This window comes from Falco biarmicus, chromosome 10, assembly GCF_023638135.1.
Source record: "Falco biarmicus isolate bFalBia1 chromosome 10, bFalBia1.pri, whole genome shotgun sequence".
NCBI classification, from domain to species: Eukaryota; Metazoa; Chordata; class Aves; order Falconiformes; family Falconidae; genus Falco; species Falco biarmicus.
In genome coordinates, this window is record NC_079297.1 from 30,958,484 (window position 1) to 30,979,058 (window position 20,575).

Below are 20,575 nucleotides of genomic sequence, written 5' to 3' on the forward strand. Positions count from 1 at the left end.
TTAAATTTAGATTTGTAGCTTTGAACTAAAATATACACTGTAACTGAAGTATAATTTTATATATACGGTTTTATACTAAAATGTATGTATTTAAGAAAAATCAAATGGAGAAATCAAGCACTCTAAGACCTTTGTTTTGTATGTGCAGTAAAAAAAGACAAGGTGCAAGTCGTGGCTTTTAAAAGGCTGTAATTTTAAGAAGTAATTTGTGAACTGTACAGAACATTATCCAGTGTATGCTATTTCTTCCTTACTAATTAGCCCCTCTGCTGTCACCTTTTGCTTTTTTCCAAGTTTGTCCACATCCACTGATTGCACCCTACTGCATTTTCTTTCTCTAAGTGTTGAAATGGGTGGGACTGCAGAATTGTTTGGAGGAAAGAAAAATGATAAAAGTCCTTTTGTTTCCCTTGGCCAAAAAGTAAAACTAAAATAAGAAATTATAGAAAATTGCTTTGGAACAATTCCAGTATAAATATTATGAAAATTGTTAATCCTCGCCTACTCTATTAAGACAAAAGAACCCCTTTTTGTTATGTGGTGATGAAATTAGTGCTATTACTTTTTTTGTTGTTGTTAAGTAGTGACTTTGTCCAGGGGAAAGGAAAATAAAACTGTGAATCTCCTTATCATGCAAACATTTCTAACTTAATGGGTTTAGGTTTTTTTGCAGCAGTTTCCCCTGTCCCAGAGCTTTTCCTCTAAGTCTGCAAGTTCAAGAAATGGGCAAATTATAGAAATACTAAGGGAGACGCTGATTTATTGTTTCTTGGCCTTATTGAGGCTGGAGAGAAACTGTAGAATGCTCTTTTAGTGCTGCCATTTTAAGAAGGGAATGAAATTCTAGGTTTGTGTAGCAGTAGGAGGTCTTCAGCAGCAGGACAGTAAGAGGAAGGCAAAGAAGTGACAGACCTTAAGAGTAACGTGTAACTGTTGGTATCCATGTGTATTTTCTAAGATGTGTAGTTTGGACTCAGATGTACATTTTTGCTAGTTTTTCTCCTTCTCTTCATTCCCTCCCATGGAACAAATACCTACACGTGCATTTTAATAATTAAAAGCTTAGATTTTTATGGTTGCTTTCTAATCTAAATGACAACTCTTTGCAATCAAGACACGTAGACTAGATGGATGGTGTTCCTTGTTCTACTAGATCACCTTCTGTGCTTGCTGAAACATTCCTCTAAACCAGCCTTCTGCAGCAGGAGGAGTAAACTGTAGCAGAGAGTGACTTTCTCTGTTCCATGTCTTCTAAGGCACTGTACCACATGCATTGTCAGAAGTGTGAAGTCTACATTTTTTTTTCTAAAATTGCGTGGCAAGAGTGAGCTCTGATTGGTGAATTAAAAAAATTTCTTTTCCTAATTATGACTGTTCAAAGGTCTTCTGAAAGTTTCCTGTATTTGTGTGAACGACAGTTATCCCTCAGCATTGTAATGGGAAATCTTGTCTGAAAAAATGGTTCCTGAGGTATATCTGTATGTAGTACTAGGTTAAGAATTGGTTTTAGAACAGGAACATTCCACTCTCCAGTTCTGGGACACTTCTTACAGGCTCCACAACGTCCTGTAAGATTTTGCTCTCCTTGTGTAATGTCATGAAACAGTTGAAGCTTTTTATGCATTTGTAAGAGTGCATCTACTCGTTTGGACAACCCATGTGGCCATGATGAACATATGTATGACTTACTGGCATTTCAGCTTTCCTTCAGAATTGCTGGTTTATCTATAAACAATATTATGATTTCTATTTTTAAAGTGTAAGTCCTTCTTTGCTGAGTATTCAGCTCCACAATTACAAGGATAACAATATTAAGACTATGTTCACAATAGTATCTGGCAGAATCATTTAAAATGTATTAAAAATATGAATGGAATAATGTTCTAAAAATATGTTATTTTTATCTTTTCGATTTTCTTAGATGAAGCCAGTGGTATTGGCCCTGTTCAAGTCAGCTATATTTCTTCAAAAAGTTGTTCTATTGCTGATGACAGTTATGGTTGCCTGGCATCAAACATTCCTGCTTTGGAATTGATGGCTTTGTATGTAGCGGCTGCCATGCACGATTATGATCACCCTGGTCGTACAAATGCTTTTCTAGTGGCTACAAATGCACCTCAGGTAAGAGATTCTTTAACCAGAAAATTATTTGTCTATCTCTGAAATCAGAATGATGAAATTTTTTCTCTTCTATATCCCTAATGTAGCCTGTTTAGGATCATTTGCCCAATTTAAGAAACGGAAACTAATCTGAGTTTAACTTGTATAATACTTCTTTTTCTGATAAATTCCAGTGTGTTTTGTATGTATTAGTTGTGTATGTGTGTAAAAATAATTTTCAATTTACAAAATTGAAAATAATAACATAAATCAGTGCAGAGTAGAGTTAAAGATTATTTCCTAAAGAGCTGGCCCTAGGACTGTCTAAGCAGCTAATTCATGGATATCTTACATTTTGAGAGTCCTCTGTAATCATAGTGGTGTCTACAATTACTGTAAAAAACCAGGTTCCTCTAGTAGTCCAATTAACTGCATCACCTAATCTTTGTATTTCAAGTTAGTCCTTTATGGTAAATAACCATTACCTTTAAGGGAGGCTGAGTAAAATAAGAAATCAGCAAGGCATCCTTGCTTTTATCTCCCATATTCAACTTTGTTGTTAGAACAGAAAGTAAAAAGTAAGGAGATGCTATGCTCTTCAGGGTCTAAAAGGCTCAGGTGGAAGAGTTAAAGGACAGTAAAGCTAAACAGAATAGCAGATAGAAGGGAAAAAAAAAATGGGGGGGGGGAGGGGGGCACAGGGAACAACTGGAAGGAAAAGCACTGAAGAAAGGATGCCTAAACTGCATGGTGACACATTTTTATCTAAAGAGTGCAGTATTATCAGCAGAAGAATATATATGATGGCTCTTTGGGTCTCTCTTAATAATTTAGAGACAAACTTAAATAACAACATCAACAACAGTAATAATAGTAAATCAGAAACCAATGCAACTTGTCAGGAGATGAAGACTTTAAAAGTGAACTTTCCAGTCAGTTTTCAACAATTCCTTATTGCAAAAGAAGTTCAGAATGTAGGCAGGTATGTATTTCTGCTGAAAACTGTATATAAGGAAGAATAAAAACAAACAGCACAGGCGTTCATCTCCAGTTTTCAAAAATGCACACAATCACTTTGTTGATCTCTTCCTTTCCTTAAAATATAAAGATTATTTTTGCAGTTTTCCAAAGAATTTATTTCAGGTCCTGTTTAATCTATATTCAATTAATTATTTTCTAGGATGTTTTTTATAAACACGGGAGTTGTAAGTAAAATGTACTACTGTTTTAATATTTTAGTTAACTCAGTTGCAGTTAAAATGTATTCCATCAGCATTAAATGTAGCACACAACTAGTGATACTCCACACCATTTCATGTTAACCACAGTTCTTATATGCTTTGGAGGTTTTTTTATGTTTTGGGGCGGGTTTTGGTTGGAGTTGTTTGGTTTTTTTGAACGGTATCGGAATTAAGAGGAATTAAAAGCATATATTTAGATATGGGTTTTGGTTTGGTTTTATTTGTTTGCTTTTGTGGTTTTTCTTTTATATTAGTGTGTGTGTTCCACGTGTATTGCCAAGAGTGCAAAGTCTACATTTCAAGTGGTTTGTGTATGTGTGCCTACAGTATGAATGTAGATGTCACTAGGACATTATTAAGGACTTTTAAGGAGTGAAAAAAACTTTGCTAATTGGTTGGGTTTTGTTTATTATTTTTCTCATCTGCCATTTTTGCTTCACTTTTAACCCTCAAAACTAGAAGGCAAAACATCATTCCAATAGTTTTTTGTTGGTGACTTTTTTAATTAAGACTTGTTTCTGACTGACCCTTAAGCTTCAGAATTTTTAATTATAATTTAAAATCTTAACTCTGTCATTCACAATTCTGTTGTTTTGTTTTTCTGTTGGTTTGTGGGTTTTTTTGTAGGCTGTTCTCTACAATGACAGATCAGTCTTGGAAAATCATCATGCTGCTTCTGCCTGGAATCTTTTCTTATCACGACCGGAATACAACTTTTTATCAAATCTTGATCATGTAGAATTCAAGCGTTTTCGTTTCTTAGTGATTGAAGCGATCCTTGCCACAGATCTCAAGAAGCATTTTGATTTTCTTGCAGAATTTAACGCCAAGGTTTGTTAAATTTTAGTGTCTGCACTGAGCTGGTCATGATATACTGATGCTGCTACTCAATAGTTGTTGGTATTAATAAATTTGCATTTAAAGTTTTATATTATTTTAATTTATGTTACTAAAAATATGCAAATAGAGTACTTTCTTTGTACAAACCAGTTGTAGATGGTTTTGTAAATTGCCTATAAGCTTAGCAAATATGACATAGGGACCCACAGGAGATCTCAATCATATCACATTTCCACCTTCTGAGTGCTAGTAAATAACTTTTGGTCTTAATATGCTTAAAAGAAAAAAATATATAGAAAAATTAATGCAAGTGTCTGTTGTGCAAAGCCTAAAAAAAACCCAGACGTGAGTAGTTTTACCTTAATTTTTTAAAATATGTGTGCTTAATGCAGGTCAATGATATCAACAGTCATGGTATAGAATGGAGCAATGAAAATGATCGCCTACTGGCCTGTCAAATATGCATCAAACTGGCAGATATTAATGGCCCAGCAAAAGTTAGAGAGCTGCATCTGAAATGGACAGAAGGCATTGTTAATGAATTTTATGAACAGGTGGGTATGGAAAGTGCAATTTACTATTTTTTTTACTGATAGATGATCAGTTCTTTGCATTACTAAATGTGTAACTAAATTAAACATTACTCCTTGTATTAAATCTTCAGGTAAGATATTTCCATCTTCTCTTCTTGGACACTGAAAATATATTTTTATAGGTAGCATACTAACATAATCTTTTTACTTCCTATCAATTGTTTTATAAGCTTGAAAACAAGCCCCCTGCCAAGGTTGTCAGTTTTTAATGTATGAAGTTTATTTTCTTTTGGGTTTGTGTTTTTTTATTTATTTATTTATTGTTGTCTTAGGATGATGCTAATAAACCTAAATAATTTCTTCTACTTTGGAAGTTAAGTTCATTAGTATGTTTCCAGGCCAAAGATTATGTATAGAATCCACAAAACTAGAAATGTAGTCAACTAACTCTTACTGCAAAGACAGAAGGTATTGCAAAACTTTCAAAATTAAATAATAAAAATACACATTAGTAACAAACAGTATTAAATATAGATAAGTTATTTACAGTGGAACTCCTGGTAAATGATCCTATCAAGACTGGAGAAAAGTCAGAAATTATTTTGCCTATTTTTACATTTACAACTTCTGTAAGCCCCCCCCCTCCCTATATTTTACATTTGTACTCTAATATTTTCCTGTAGTGAATTTTCTGAGGAGTTTACTATTTATGAGGTAACAACTAAGGATTGAAAAATACTTTTTCAAATTAGGAAGATAAAAGTAAACAACAAAATCACTTGGGAGATTTAAGCAATGCCAATAATAATCTGAAGCGCTTACACTTCCTCGTAAAACCTTAGTATTCCAGGTTACTCTTTTAGGAAAAAAATTTTTGTAAAACAATCAGTTCCACAGAAGAGAAGTGCTGAGGTAAGTTATTATAACTCAGAGTTGTGTATACGCAACTGTTCAATTTTTTTTTCTTCTCCCATTTATAAAATAGAAAAAAAAAAAAAAAAAGAAACCAAAACAAAACCACCTTATTCTGGATGTTATAGCTCATTTCGTTGTTCTATTACTTTTGGGGGAAGTCATTTACCAGAATGCCTTGCTCTAGCTGAGTACTTTCCCATTTTCTCTGTTCATCAGCTCAGCAATTGAAGTCAAATCTCTGCTTACCCTGAAGCCACCCTGTGAAGGCAGAGGAGTAGCAGCTCCAGTAGAACTAGGTCTTCATCCGTGCACAAGGGTATATTGCAGCAAAGCTGAAGGCAGGATTATGTGCTATGCAAGTCTGAGCCATAATGTGTCTTTATTTTTAATTGGCCTAATCACATTTTCATTCACTTAGCCTATACTATTATTGTCTCTGCTAAAAAGTTGTAATCCATGTGATGGTTACTTGGTTCCTTAAAAGTAATCTTTAAAATAAAAATTGAAAGTTAAGTTTGTGAGAAGTTCTGATAATTTTTTTCATTACTTTTTCAGGGTGATGAAGAAGCAAGTCTTGGGTTACCTATAAGCCCCTTCATGGATCGTTCTTCTCCACAGCTTGCAAAACTGCAAGAGTCTTTCATCACTCACATAGTTGGCCCTCTTTGTAATTCCTATAATGCAGCCGGGCTGCTTCCAGGACAATGGGTTGATGAAGAGGAGGATGCAGAAAGTACTGATGATGAAGATGGAGCACAGTTAGAGAGTGATGACGAAGACATGGAAGATGATCTTATTTTAAGTAAGTTTCTGTATTTTGGTTGGCACATACAGTTGTTATTTTAACAGATTCAGACATAGCAATGATGGTTGAAGTTGTATAGTGCAAATAGTGTAGATTTTGCAATTATGCTGCTTCATAAATTTTGCTCTTCTAACAAATTTTTTGTTAATACCAGGAGACTTGCAATTTGAAACAGAAACTCATTGCTACCTTTTGCCATGTCATTATTTAAATATTCTGAATAAGCATCCACATGTTTTGCTCAAATTTACATCCCTCTCACAATGTGCCATTTGTTTTGTGTGTGTAAAATACAATTACTTCGAATCTCAAACAATCAAATATGCTTATAATTTTACAGAAGCTCAAAGAAAAAAAGGTAGACGAATATTTTGCCAGCTAATACACCATCTCAGTGAAAATCACAAAATATGGAAGAAAGTGATTGAAGAGGAAGAAAAAAATAAAGCTGAAGGAGCTAAACTGCTGACTGAGATCTCATCTTTACCTCAATCAGATGAAATTCAGGTTATTGAGGAAGCTGATGAAGATGATGAGCAACAACTAGAAGACAAGACATGCTAAGAAAACTTCAGTGGTGTCCAGTATGATGATAGCCTACTTTTTTTTTTTTTTTCCCACTGTGCTGACTTTAGCCTGACACAGCTCACATAAAATTGAAAGGCCTTAATACTGTGAGAGGATTCTTTCTGCTCTAGTGGAATCCCACTCCTATGCACTTTCATCACAAAGAATATGAAACTTTATTCAAAGATTGAGTATTGTATACCCTGATGCAAAATTCTTTATGCCTTAGTTGGTATAAAATATCCTGATATAATGCTGCCTTGCTGAATATGGAACTCTTCTTTTCTTTGAGGTACCTGCAATTTTTAAAAACATTCAGTAACTTCAATTACCAAAGTGGCAAGAAATTTTTGCTAACAAGGAAATGTGGGATGGATCCTAATTGTCTTGAGTTACTTCATGTTGTTTTTGAACATGAATGAGAAAAGTCTGTGCCTATATAAAAACTATGTAACTGTTGCAGTGCAAGCCTGTTGTGGGGTGTCTACTTAGTGCAGTAGTGTGCTTAACGTAGTCATCTCAGAGCAACTGTTCAAGGACTGTGACAAATGCTGAATTCTGATATTTGTGGTTTAAAAAAGAAAAAAATATCCAGGTGCATCTATTTCTGATGCTTTTTATTATTGTGCATAATCTGATGTTTTATTTTTGCAGAAAATATTCAGGTTTGCAGTGGATGTTCATGATAATTCATTGAATGCAAGGCCATTATCTTCTGTTGCCTTGCTGTTTTGTGGTAGAACATTAAAAACCTGTTCAGCTTACTTAACTTATTAAGGAATTTTATTCTTTTAGTCATAATGCTATATTTCCTGCGCTTACTCAGGTTCCTGTTTAAAAACAAGTCAACCACATCATAGATTTTTATCTTGCACCGATTTCCGGCATTAAATTTTAAGGAAACAAGATCATATTTCATTTATACTTTGTATGTAAAACTTTAGGAGAATTAAAGATTTTTTTTTTTAAAAAAGAGACATAAACTACTGTTTCAAAATTGCTAGTGTATTTTAATGTGCCAAACATCTTTTCTTCTATCACAGACATAGCTTATATTGTCTTCAAGTTTGATATACATCCTGAAACGTATATATGGAAAGCAGAACATGAAAACTTCGTATAAAGCCTAATAGTAAGGTAAACAACACTGTACTAAATTACATTTTAGATTGTTGAGTTTTTAAAAAAGAAAGTTAGACATTCCACACAAATACATTTTTAGGAACACTACCATTGTAGGTCAAATAAAAAATAATAAAAAAAAGAGCGTAAATTAGGCTACAAGTATGCAAGCCACAAATAAAGCTAGTTTTAAAAGTGCAGCTTTTAGTGCTAAACAATTATATGCTGTGCAGTTGAATAAAAGCAAATGCACACATGCGCAAGTTGCTAAATATATCTTAGCATATTTGTGTTTACATCAGGTGACCTGAAAAAAAAAAGTGACATTCCTAAGATAACTTCGTGTAAATTGTATTGCACTGTCTTAGACAAACAAACTTTTATTCTGCTCTTCCAATTGGCCAGTTTAAATAACTGAAAAGGATTATTATTTTTTTATTTTCCACTAATAAGCTTTTTGTTGATCCATTTAGAAGACCACTGAGATGTGCTTTTGCTATATTATATATTCAGTGCCAAATCCCCCTTTGCTGCCATTATTACTATCACTGCGGTTTTTGTAACATGAGCAGTGTTAAAAACAGATATTTCTGTCATTAATAAAATGTTGCACTATTGAAGCTGGCACTTACTGATCATTCACTTGTATTTTACATTTCTTGTTCATATGTTTTCCTAAGAAGTAATCTGGAGACTACAGAAATTATGCTTGTTTAAGTATGCTGTATTCTCAGCATTTTGTGTTTAGCCTACGTGTTTGTATATAAAAAAAAAAATCACTTTAATGCTGTTTAGTTTCAGTTTGCTTTAACTGAGAAAAGATGCAGATAAGCTTGTCTAAAGTTACTGTTATATTATTTTACATGACAGTTTTCCATTTAGTTTTCTTTTTAAAAATTAAAAACTAATATAAAGAAAGAATAAGAAGGTAAAAAAAACATTTTATCTTTTACAAAGGCACTGGCAGCATTTATATCTGGTGACAACATCGCCAGCAACTTTCTTATCTCAGGTTTCCCTTAAATTCTTTAGAAATACTGAAGCAATTCTTAAATTCAGAAACAAGTAGCAAACCTCGGTGTTTAATAAACTATAAGGCTAATATGTATCTCCAATTAGCTATTTTCAAGTTACAATAGTTTGCTTCACAGATATGTTTCATTAGGAATGTATTCAAAATCCACTTTAAAATGCCTGTTATTTATGTATATGTAATATGTGACATTGTTACTCTAAGAGCAAGGGGAAAAAATGTACAAATGTCATGAAAGTTTGTTTCAGGGCATGCTTGCAGAAGTGGTTGTAACTGTAACTGAAGGTGTCTGAATCTTTCAAAAACAGTAATGCAGGGTCATTTGAATGTTGATTGAGCTGTTGTCAACAGTAATATATCTCCTTATGAGGCATGTCCCTCTTCTTCTGCTAACAACCCACTGACAAATTACAACCAATTTAAATCTGTGACCACACTTCAGTTCACAGCTGACAAGGGATGCTAAGGAGCACAGAAAAGCACACAAAAGAACATACTCAAAATACTTTAGAAAGAAACACTCACCACTTTTATTTGTCAAGAATCAGGCCAAATGAACTTACACTGAAGTTTATGCTGCTACAGTAGATATACCTTTTATGGATAATATTCTCAGGTTGAAGTCTTCAGCCCCTTTCCTATCAAGAGTCTCCCATCTCCTCATTGCCTTCTTTTACAATCTGTGTTGGATTACTTGCTCCTATGCATACAGCGCATACAGAACTATACAACAAAGTTTTCTGTAAGGACCAAATTCCCTCCACGCCTCTGGGGACTTCTGGATGTTATGGTGGTACTAAATTAGTCAAATGAACTACTTGGATCCTCTTCCTCCAAGACAAAGTTAGATGGTGAGTTAATGCAAAACTAGACTGGTGTAACATTATTTAAGGTAAGTCCAAATTGACAAAGTTTGTGCAAGACCTGATTTACTCTGTACGTAGAACCATTTCATCTCTGTGCTTCCGTCATTCAATTTTAACTACAACCAGTGGCAAGTGAATCAACATGAGGAATTAGCAGAATTCAAGAGCTCGCTTTTAGCTTTGGCACTTCTTCCTGGGTAGTCATAGTTGAGACTGAGCTTCTGGTTCTTCTAAAAGTATACAAAGTTGAGGTAATGCAGTTTGTAGCACTAACATTCACAGGGCAGTACTTTCCCTTTTGTCAAAAAAAAAAAAAAAAAAAAAAAAAGAAAGTATGAGAGGTGCAGAATTGGAAGTGTCTCATACACTGGTGAGTGTGAGATCAGGAATCCCAGTCTGAAATATGTTTTGGAGTAAAAGGATGGAATTATCTTAGGTGATGAGAATTAGAAAGAAAACATAAGGATGGCATACACATAAAAGCATATCTTATTCTGAAGAGAAGACACTGTTTATTGTTTCAAGCCAGTTAATTGTCTTCAAAAAAATATGTAAACAGGATATCTTTGGTAGCTCAGAATATTTGGATTGTTAGAAATTAAATGAAAATAGAAATGAAAATTAAATTATGCTCCTACTAACAATAGAATTATCATAACTGAAGTTGTGGTGCAAGTTTAAGAAAATTGATTTTTCTGTGGCCAATAGAGATTAGATGAGAGAAAATAAATATATGAAATGTATTAAATGAGGTGGAAGAAGTATGATCAAGGCAGTGTTTTATTTTGCTTTTTTTCCTCCAGCTTTCTTCAGAATTGTTTCTGGACAACGTACTGCTTCATGTCTGTTTTAAGGCAATTGAGGTAATGAATTGCTTTCATTTTTGCAATGAAGAATTTTCCTTTCAATATCTTCTGAAGCAAGACTTTAACTTGCCGTAAGAATAATAACTGCAGATTCTTAGAGATGAAGCTGGCAAAAGAACACAACTGTTAACTCGTCCCTACCTGATCTTAATTTGATAGGGCTATAAGCAATTAGTACTTTTGTCCTTTGCTAAAGGAAAAAGAATAATGTCTTGTATTTCAGAGGAAAGAAAGCTTATGGACTAAGCTGCCATAGGATAAATATTCCAGTGCACTTGAGTTTCTAGTTGGCAGCAACCCTCCTGGCATAGTGTACATTCCCCAAATCTTTATGAATTCAGCTGATAGATATGTAACTGAGCAATCAGTCTCAATGGTTTTGTTGTCAATTGTTACTCTCATTTCTCTAAAACATTGCTGGCTTGGACTTGAAATAATACTTCTGATTACTCTCTTACTTGCAATACTCTCACAAACAAAAAAATAGAGTAACTAGCAATTGCTTGTTTTGTTAATAATAGCATTAAGCTATAGAAAGCAGTTCCAGCAAAGAAGAAACTGGTTTTCTTTTGTACTGAGATTGAAACATCTGTCCAGAAATTGGATGACTTTAGGTGCTATTGTTGTGATACAGTCAGGATACTGAATAATGATGCTTAATGTATTTTTAAGTGATTGACACTTATTTGGTTATATGTGACACTACAGACACGCTTTAAAAAGAGCACAACACAATCAGAAATCTTTGACCGGAAGGTTTCTTTTGGAATCTGTACACTGTGAGTCATCTTTTGATTTCTGTACTTCAAAACGTCACAGGTAATAGCAACTGGTGTCTGTGATAGGTTCTACTATGCAGGCTGTATTACCTGGCAGAATGTTACTATCTGTGAAATCTAAGTAGAGAGAGCAAAAGTCCTACACAGAGAAGAAACCTTCTGCCTTCTGGTTCATCTGTGAAGTTTCAGAAAAATAGAAATGTGTGACATGAAACCAATAGAGCCTTTAAATAACAGTGAGAGAGCATAGCGTTTCAAGTGATTCCTACCATTCACCTTGTGATTTGTCCATGTTCTAAATATCTTGCCAAAAAACAGGTGGTGAGTCACTTCTGAGTCATCTCTCCAGATCAGCAGAACCCTTTGCACCTTGAATGAGATCAAAGTCTTTTCATTTTATTTGCATATAAAACAAAGACTAATGCTTAGCTTAAAATGTAAGTATTATACCAAACATCCAAAGGGTAAGCCTGACATTACTTACTGCACATGGGGAGCAGACTGCAGACTGTCACCTGTGCCAGTTAGATGTGAAAACTTGCTCCTATATGTGGTCATTCAAATGGACTTAGTATACCCTTCTCTTATCACGACATTCATTCTACTATAATTTATTAATCTCTTGGTATTGTCCATTTATCTTACTCATATATTAACTAAGCTTTCAGTAAAAAAAAATGAATGAAGGAGCCCTCCTATTCATCTTTGAGAAGGGGTTTGTAGTAATTTTATTCTATTCATCATAAATAAGGCATTACCAAAATACTGTTTCGCATTTCAGATGTCACAGCCCAGGAAAAATATCCGCCCATTAGACAGACTACATAATTCCAGTACAGACCAGTGAGACTAACCAGAAATAGGGAAGACGGCCTAAAGAGAAGGAGAAAGATAAAATTAATTCAAGAGGCTTTTCTGAGTCTAGAGAAGATGAGACTTAAAAAAGGTATCCTAAAGTTTCAAATACTTAATAGTGCTGCTTCAAAGAGCAAAGTAATTAGAACAAGGCTTTCAGTGTTCATAGTTTAAGACAAGTAGTAGCAGCTTTAGATTGCAAAAAGGAAGATTCAGGCTCAACATGGCTAATTGTCTAAGGACTGAGGGGGCTATGACTCACTGAAATAGAATACCTCGGAGTATTAAGGAAGGGAAGTCTTTGAAAATAATTTAAAAAAAAAAAGTCTGAAAAACAGTTTTCAGAAAAACATATTACCAGTCAGATGGGTGAACTGCGTAACTTACTGAGATCCTTTCTGGACCTAGTTTTTCAGTACTACGATTAGAGATGAGATCTGATATGGATCACTTTAAATACCAATAAGAAAATGTGCACAATGATAGAAAATAGTCAAATAATAACATTCAGCCAACAGGAATTGGATATGTCAACTGAACCTCTATTTCAGTGAATATTAGAAGCTTTTAATTTATGGAGTATTTATTATATCTCCCACCAGAAATATTATATTTATTTGTTAAGGGAGACAGCTAGAATCCTTTTGAAAAAACAGACAAAGTTTGAAGCTCAGCCAGAATTAAGACTCTGTCTAGTTGTCAGTTTATGAATAAATGGAAAAGCAGTAGCCAAAATATTTTAAAAATATATGATTGTCTAAAATTAGTTTGCTAAAGCTTATTACATCTTATTTTTTGGTCAGGCTATGTGGTCCTTTCTAGATCTTAAGGAAGTGCATACTTTGGGAGGTGTTGGGTGCTTTTTAAAATGATGTAATTCATATAATTACAAAGATGATTAGTTTAAGCAGGTGGGGATTTTTAGATAAATTTTATCCCTTAGCACTCAGTTTTATTGCAATCGGCAATGAATTCTTACAGTCTATTTTCAAATATATGACATTCATTATGACATGAAGAATATTCTATAGACTGTCTACAAGTTGCAATAAAGTAAATGCAATATTAAGCTATGTTGCATTTCCCTCTATACTGTGGCAGTTTAGACTGTGCATTGAGAGAGAAACAGTATGTCTTTATACAACGTAAAATACAATGGAACAAGATCTGAAGATGCCTTGAAGGGGCTTTAAAAAGCAACATTTATGCTTTCGAAAAAAGAACAATTAAATCAGGTTACACAAGTCTATGCAGGCACAAGAAGGGTCATAAGTACTTATGTTTTTCTTGGAGAAATGAGGCTTACAAAACTCTGCTGTGGTGCATGTTCACAAGTATTATTATTTTAACTAGCTTATTGTGCATGTTGATGAGAACTAAAAGGGAATTTGGACTCCTTAAACAGGGATGTGTGTGGAGAAAAGAGAATTATTCTCAGGTAATTAAGATGTTTTGTCAATAAGTGATTCTATTACCTAACTTTCATTCCTTATTGGTATGAAATCCTACCTGCATTACCTATATTAGTGAAGGACCTGAACAACATCCTTTATTCCCTTGTTTTAATGAGGGTATGAGAGTGTCCATGGGGCATACAGCATGGACCCTGTTGTCTAAATGCTAATGGTGGGACTAATGTTGTTCAGCATCCTAACAAATTACCTGTGTTTTAAAAAGCTAATCTTTTTTTATATGTAATATTTTTTTCATGCTTCTGATAAGTCATAGTCTACACAAATCAAAAATATTTTTTTAAGATTTTTAATGTGACCATAGAAGGAAGTCAGCACTTGAAAACAGCGAGGAAATAAATACTAAGTTTATTCTGTTTTCTGTTATATTACTATAGGCTGGTATATATCACATGTAAAGTTTTAGGCAAGCAGCCATCTGCTGCGGTAATAGTAAACTATTGGATTAGATTGCACATTCCTGATATGCTCCATTATTTTAATGGATTTAATCTATTTGGAATGTTACTTATTCGGAAGAATGTAACAAACGTAATGTCTCCTGAAGTCTGGCAGTCTTCCTAAGAAATGACCACTCCGAGTATGGGTTCTGCCTAATTCTAATGACATCGACATTGAGATAGTTGAGAGCCTTCAAAAATATCTAAGGGGATAATCTAGAAATGGAAGAATCTGCTGATCCTCAAATTGTGTTGTATGAAAGGGCAGAATAAGGCATAATATTTCCAGAGCAGAAGTTTAATTTGATCTTGATTAGACAAAGGTTTGAATTATGAGGCCCAATGCAAAAAAAAAAAAACAACCCAAAACGCGAGACATCTAGCTGCTACGAAAATGCATGTCTGTCGCTTCACAGACCAGTTTATCCTGAGAGTTTACCTTTAGACTCTCAGTGAATAGTCCACTGTACTTGGCTGTGTTGTCTTTTCATCATTCCATCTGTCTCACCTAAAGATAAATTCTGATCTGGCATCTTCACCATTATGATTTTTTTTTCCTGTTTATCCTTAATCCTTATATTTTTCCATTCAATGCATTGCCAAAAAATTTACATAATCTCATTTTCACCCCTTTTTCAAAGTGATTTGACTGCCTTGTGTTGCATTCTCTCTGAACTTGCTACTTTTCAGGTGAATGTGCTATCTTAATGACAACATAATCTGCCCCATCTACTCACTAGTGCCTGTAAAAACCATTAGGGTCAATTCAGGCTAAAAAAAATGCAGATTAATAGTTTATTTTCACTATTCAGACGGTCTGAATCAGACTTAGATTCAGAATCTAGTTGTGTAGCAGGACATACTACATCGAGAAAAGACCTGCTTGCTATGTGAGCTCAGGCTGCTTTAATACTTGAAAACCTGGCAGTGGTTTGGAGTTCAGATGGAACAGTACATTTCATAAGCTGCTGATCAAGACAAGAGGGACTACTGTAAACTTAGGTAGTTTACTTGTTATATTGAAGACAGTTCAAATTAAAACCAGAGCACCGAAGAAAGGTCTCATAACTGATTTTAAAATTTCTGTAACGATCCAGGGAATAACTATTGTTACTGCTAGTTATATAGCTTATTCTTCATCTAAAGCTGTTCCCTGTTCCTAGTTTAAAGATGTTTCACCTTGACTTCTATTTCTATTCTTGTCTACCTCCTGAAGAGATCTTTTATCAACTTTTTGTTCTCTTTTTGTTCTCTGATTAGACTGTAATTAAGGCACTTAATCATGTAATTCATTTGGTAAACCAAGCAAATGAATTGTCTTAAATGTGTCACTAGCCAGTATGTTCTACAGTACATTGCTGTGGTGTATATTCTGGAGACATGCATGAGCCTTCAGCTATCCAAACACTTTCTAACAGTGCCAGTATATCACCAAGTCTGAAATAATAAATCATTCTGAAATGGAAGAGTATTAGCTTGAATGTGGCGCTGCCCTGCTATGATCACATACTATTTGGTCAGTTCATTAATCAGTAGAAGTACCTTGTAGCAAATCCAGAATATATAGCATAAGCATATTGTTAGTAGTTTTTACAGCTTTACAGGGAGACTACTAACTCCATCAGTTATAGACAACAGAACAAGGCACACAGTATTCAAGGAATGCTTATGCCAGCACCAAATACATATATAGTTTCTGTATCTGTTAATGATTGGACTCGATCTTAAAGGTCTTTTCCAACCTTAAATGATTCTATGATTCCGTCCTCACTCAATATTCTGTCAACACAAGATCTTTTGGCTGCAAAAAGTTCATCTTTAGCTAACAACCCGCTATGGATCCCAAGCTCTTTCAGAATTACAGCTTTTTGATATAGATTTCCTCATTCTATGCCTGTTTTCTGTGTCATTGGCTCTTAGACATCTGAATGATCTGAATTTATATTTGGACACATCCAAAAAGGCCAGATTCCAGAAGGAAAGACCTTCTTTCTATTGATACTGGATCTGGCCCACAGGAGGTCAAAAACATACTCTGAAATTAAAAGATTGTAGTGTGAGTGTATCACAGGAATGTAAACCAACTGAATTCTTTTCAGAATTACAATTTTATAACTTCTGCAACATTACTAGAAAAGAGTGATCTTGTATTGGAAACTTACCTGCACGATGATGATGTCTAAGGAGGGATCACCAGCACAAATGCAGAAAGGTCCATGACTTTACCTCAAGCTCTGATCAAGTCTAGTTACAGGTAAGGAACATTTGGAGAGAGATACTGAATATGGCTGAATAGAGACAATGCTAAATTCCTGCAGCGTAAAGTCAGTGCACATCTGATCATCCTGTGCAGTACTGTCATACTAGTTATCAACACTGCCTACATTGTGGATGTAGAATTACTCTCCCACTTGAAGTATATTCAAGTTTTCTTTGCAAGAAGACCTGGTATAGAGGAAAGGGAGGATCTCCATGCAGAGGAGCATGTGTTCAGCAATGTTAGATTCAGGAAATATTCATGTCAGTAGGACGAAGAAAGGGGAATGAGCCCACAGGCATGCAGAGTGGTTGTTAAGGGTAGGTTGGGTTAATAAGCAGAGAAACTGTATTAGTGTGATGGCCATTACACAGCAGGTACCAATTAGGCTTCTCTTCCCTTGCAATCTGATCTGTGCAGTTCTGCAAAAGCCTGTACATCTCTAAAGCTAACCCCAGTATCTCACTGTGGACACTACTAAGAGCTGATTTGATACCTTACCTAGACCATTTGCTTCAGCAGTCTGTGTGGAACATGATCTGCAAATAAATGAGCTCACCTTAAGCACCTTGATGCAAAGTCACCTAGTTTGTCCTTGGCATGCTGAGTAACTTTGGAAGTTTGGACTGTCCAGTAACGTTATTTTGGATGACAAGTCTGTTCCCTCAATATATACAGAAACTACACAGGGAGATATTTCTGTTCCTGCGGTGACAGCTGTTTTTTACCAGCTGTTGTCCAGCCACCTGCAGGCTAAAGATGTCATTGGCGTGGATCCCCGGGGCTGTTTAAGCAAGGTCCCTCAGCTAATGCCAGATCATGGTCCCACATAACCTAAATTATTCTGGGTGTACAGAGAGCATATGCACTTTGCTCTCTTTAAAGATTTCCAGGGCTCCTGGGCACCGCACTTCCCATTAGCCGTAATGCAGTGGCATATCCCCATAGCAGAAGGAACTGCTGGTTCTGCCCAGCGAAAAGGCAATTTGCTTCGCAGGTTCGGTTCATGTTCCCTGCGGTGATACTCAAGACATGGACAAGGAAGAGCACATCTTCCAGGCATATTTTAGCTTTTAAGTCACTGCAGATATTAACCCTGAAAAAAATTACCACAGTTCTATGATACACTTAGTTTAAGGTTGAAAAAAGCAGGCTCTTTGTAAATTCCAGTCTGAAATAGCACTTTGGCTGCTACAGATACAGTGATTTCTGGTACTTAGTCTGACAAAATCTCCCAATTCAATCCAGAAATGTCATAAGAAGAACTGTAATTATTTTTCCAGATAAACCCCTCATGCTTCATAATGATTTGTAAATAACTGCAAAAATTATAACACATTGTCTTTTTGCTTTCAATCTACACTCTTCTTCCCTATTTATAGTTTTTCTCTTTATTTAACTTTCTCTCATTTTCCAGATGACATGACCAATCCTCTGGACAGTTATTAGTTTCCATTAAAACATTATACACTTGACAGTGTGCACCTAACATTAAAATACATGCTATATTATAAACATCAGCTATAATGTTCTCCATTTCCCCTGTTTCCATGCTATCATTTTCTTATTAAGAGAAATGGAGATCTAAGACATGAGAGAGATTGTTCATTGAAAAAAAAAGATGTAGCTACATCTTGGCATATAGTTCAAGTTAGTGAACTATTTCTAGTATGTACTGGAAAACTAACAAAGAAGCATTATTGTGATTCTCTAGGTCTTTCTCTCACAACTTATTCTTGATACACGTAAAGGATATATCACAATAAATTCAAACTATTTACTTTCAGAGAAGCACTAAAGTTTCTTCAACTTTTATGAAATCTCACTTTGTAGCGTTAATTTCTGAAGGTATAAGCTAATGAACCTTCCTGCATTTATTGGGTTCACACTAAGCTCAGGTTCACCAATATCACAGAAACTGGTGGAAGTTCAGGAAATTAGAGAGTAAGATTTTCTATAGTGTTCTTTCAGTGTCATATATGGCATCCTTGTAGTGTTCCCTTTTCAGATTCTGGGGATGCTGGCATGTCCAAGGTTAACCCACAAGCCCAAAGGATAGAGTTTTAGAAAGGAGGATTTCAGATACTGTGGTGGTATTGACTGCAGCTCTTGCATCAGTGTTAAGGGAATTTCCTGCTAGATAGCAAGATGTGTTACCCTGGGCTTGGACTTGTGTCTAGGAGGAGATCTAGGAATAGGCTGTATCTGAGAAACAGGGAAGAAAGCACACATTCCCATGGTACAGAAATGGCACAAAAGAGCTAAGGCACGGAACCTCTTCTAGAATTTCTGGTTTAAGGCAAGTATACAAAACCAGAGCCAAGACCCGGAAAATAGATGTAGGAGAAACATACAGCAGCTCATAATCTTCCTACTAGTATTACACCATAGTTGGCTGTGGAGACCTTTGAATGGGATATAGTAAACTAATACAATGGTGAGTTGACTGTATTCCCCTCCAATTAGCAGGATTTCTGTGATTATACTCAGAAAAGGCAACTAGTTATTGCTCAAGGAGAAATTAAAATAATTAAGTAAAGAATACAAAATCAAGTCTTAATCCTAAAATACCTGTTCCTTAAGAAAGACTGCTGAACTTAGTCTGCATTTACAAGTACTGAACAAGACCCTAGAATAGCGCAAAGAACATTGCAGTAATCTCACAGGAAGGGAAAAAAGCTGAAGTGGTTTTTTTTCCTAGACAAACTAGAAAAAAGAATGATTCAAAACTATGCTGATTGAGAGCAGCAAAGGCAAGCTGAATATGCATTTTTAGCTACATTTACAGAAAAAAGTCCTTCACTGCCTTTGGGAATGACAGTGGAGTTACAGAGAAGGTATATGAAAATTTCTTCTTGTGGTTGTGATACACCTGTATGTGGAAACAGTGCTTCCACTTCTAAACTATCATCATGAATTCAAACGGCTAACTCTGCAAAAGACAAAAATGAGAAGGCTGTAAATACTGGAGGGAATAAAACTTAGGAAAATGGTGAAACCAAGAGAGCAATAAATGACATTAATAGACAGAAATTGAGAGGTTACAACTTTAAATCTCAAGAAATCTTTCCATCAGTATCTGAACACATTTTTGACCTAAATTATTAGTACATTTAAAGCCAGATAGGAAAAAATTCTGCAAATGGGAACAATCTTACCTTGACACATTACTTAATGTCTTTTTTCATCCTTAAATTCTACAAACAGAAAAAGATATACTGGTTAATATATCAGCCTTTAATCCTAAAACAATGCTAAACGGCAGCCAGCTATGCTAGATATTTCAGCTGTAGAAAACTCAACAGGAAATTCTGAACATTTGGGTGGCCGCTGATATTCATTACTAATCAGTCTAGCTACAATAGGGAAATTCCAGAGGACTTGAAAAAACTACTCTTATGTCAGTATTTCAAATTACTAAATTGGATTGTGAGGCTAATTCTAAGTCAGAGGGGAAATAATGAAAAAGTTGATACAGAATGAAACATGTAAATATAACACTGATACAGATTTATAGAAAAGACAGCTTGTCAAATGTATTTGCTTAAATGAGACTGTAAGTTGGCAGATAATGGTAAAAGTTTGGATTGATATTCTGAGGCTTGTATAAGGCATTTTGATTTAGAAACCAGAATGACATATAATCAGTATGTTTCTTATTAAATGGATAAAAGACTAGTCAGGAGTTAGATCTCAAAATACCTCAGCAAAAGGGAATTATCACTGGTCAGCTGCATTTTGAGCACAGCCCCCACAAGAACTGGTTCTTGGGTTTTTTTAATCTTCCCCTCACTTCAATTAGGATTATTTGAATCATATTTTAACCAAAGAATGTCCTAGAGTTCTTGCAACACAGGAGGCAAGCCTAGATACTAAAAATCCTG

At 34.9% G+C, this 20,575-nt stretch overlaps 1 protein-coding gene across 1 annotated transcript in view; it reads left to right on the plus strand.

The window, feature by feature from the left end:
- The window catches only part of PDE3B (phosphodiesterase 3B), an 87,212-nt gene extending 79,236 nt beyond the window's left edge, over nt 1–7,976 (plus strand). Inside the window, exons 12-16 of the mRNA XM_056354287.1 lie at nt 1,922–2,121; nt 3,969–4,172; nt 4,574–4,735; nt 6,185–6,431; nt 6,775–7,976. Of these exons, the coding sequence (XP_056210262.1) occupies nt 1,922–2,121; nt 3,969–4,172; nt 4,574–4,735; nt 6,185–6,431; nt 6,775–6,998 (1,037 nt within the window). The 3' untranslated portion in view covers nt 6,999–7,976. The remainder of the gene's footprint in view (nt 1–1,921; nt 2,122–3,968; nt 4,173–4,573; nt 4,736–6,184; nt 6,432–6,774) is intronic.
- Nucleotides 7,977–20,575: the final 12,599 nt, after the last annotated feature.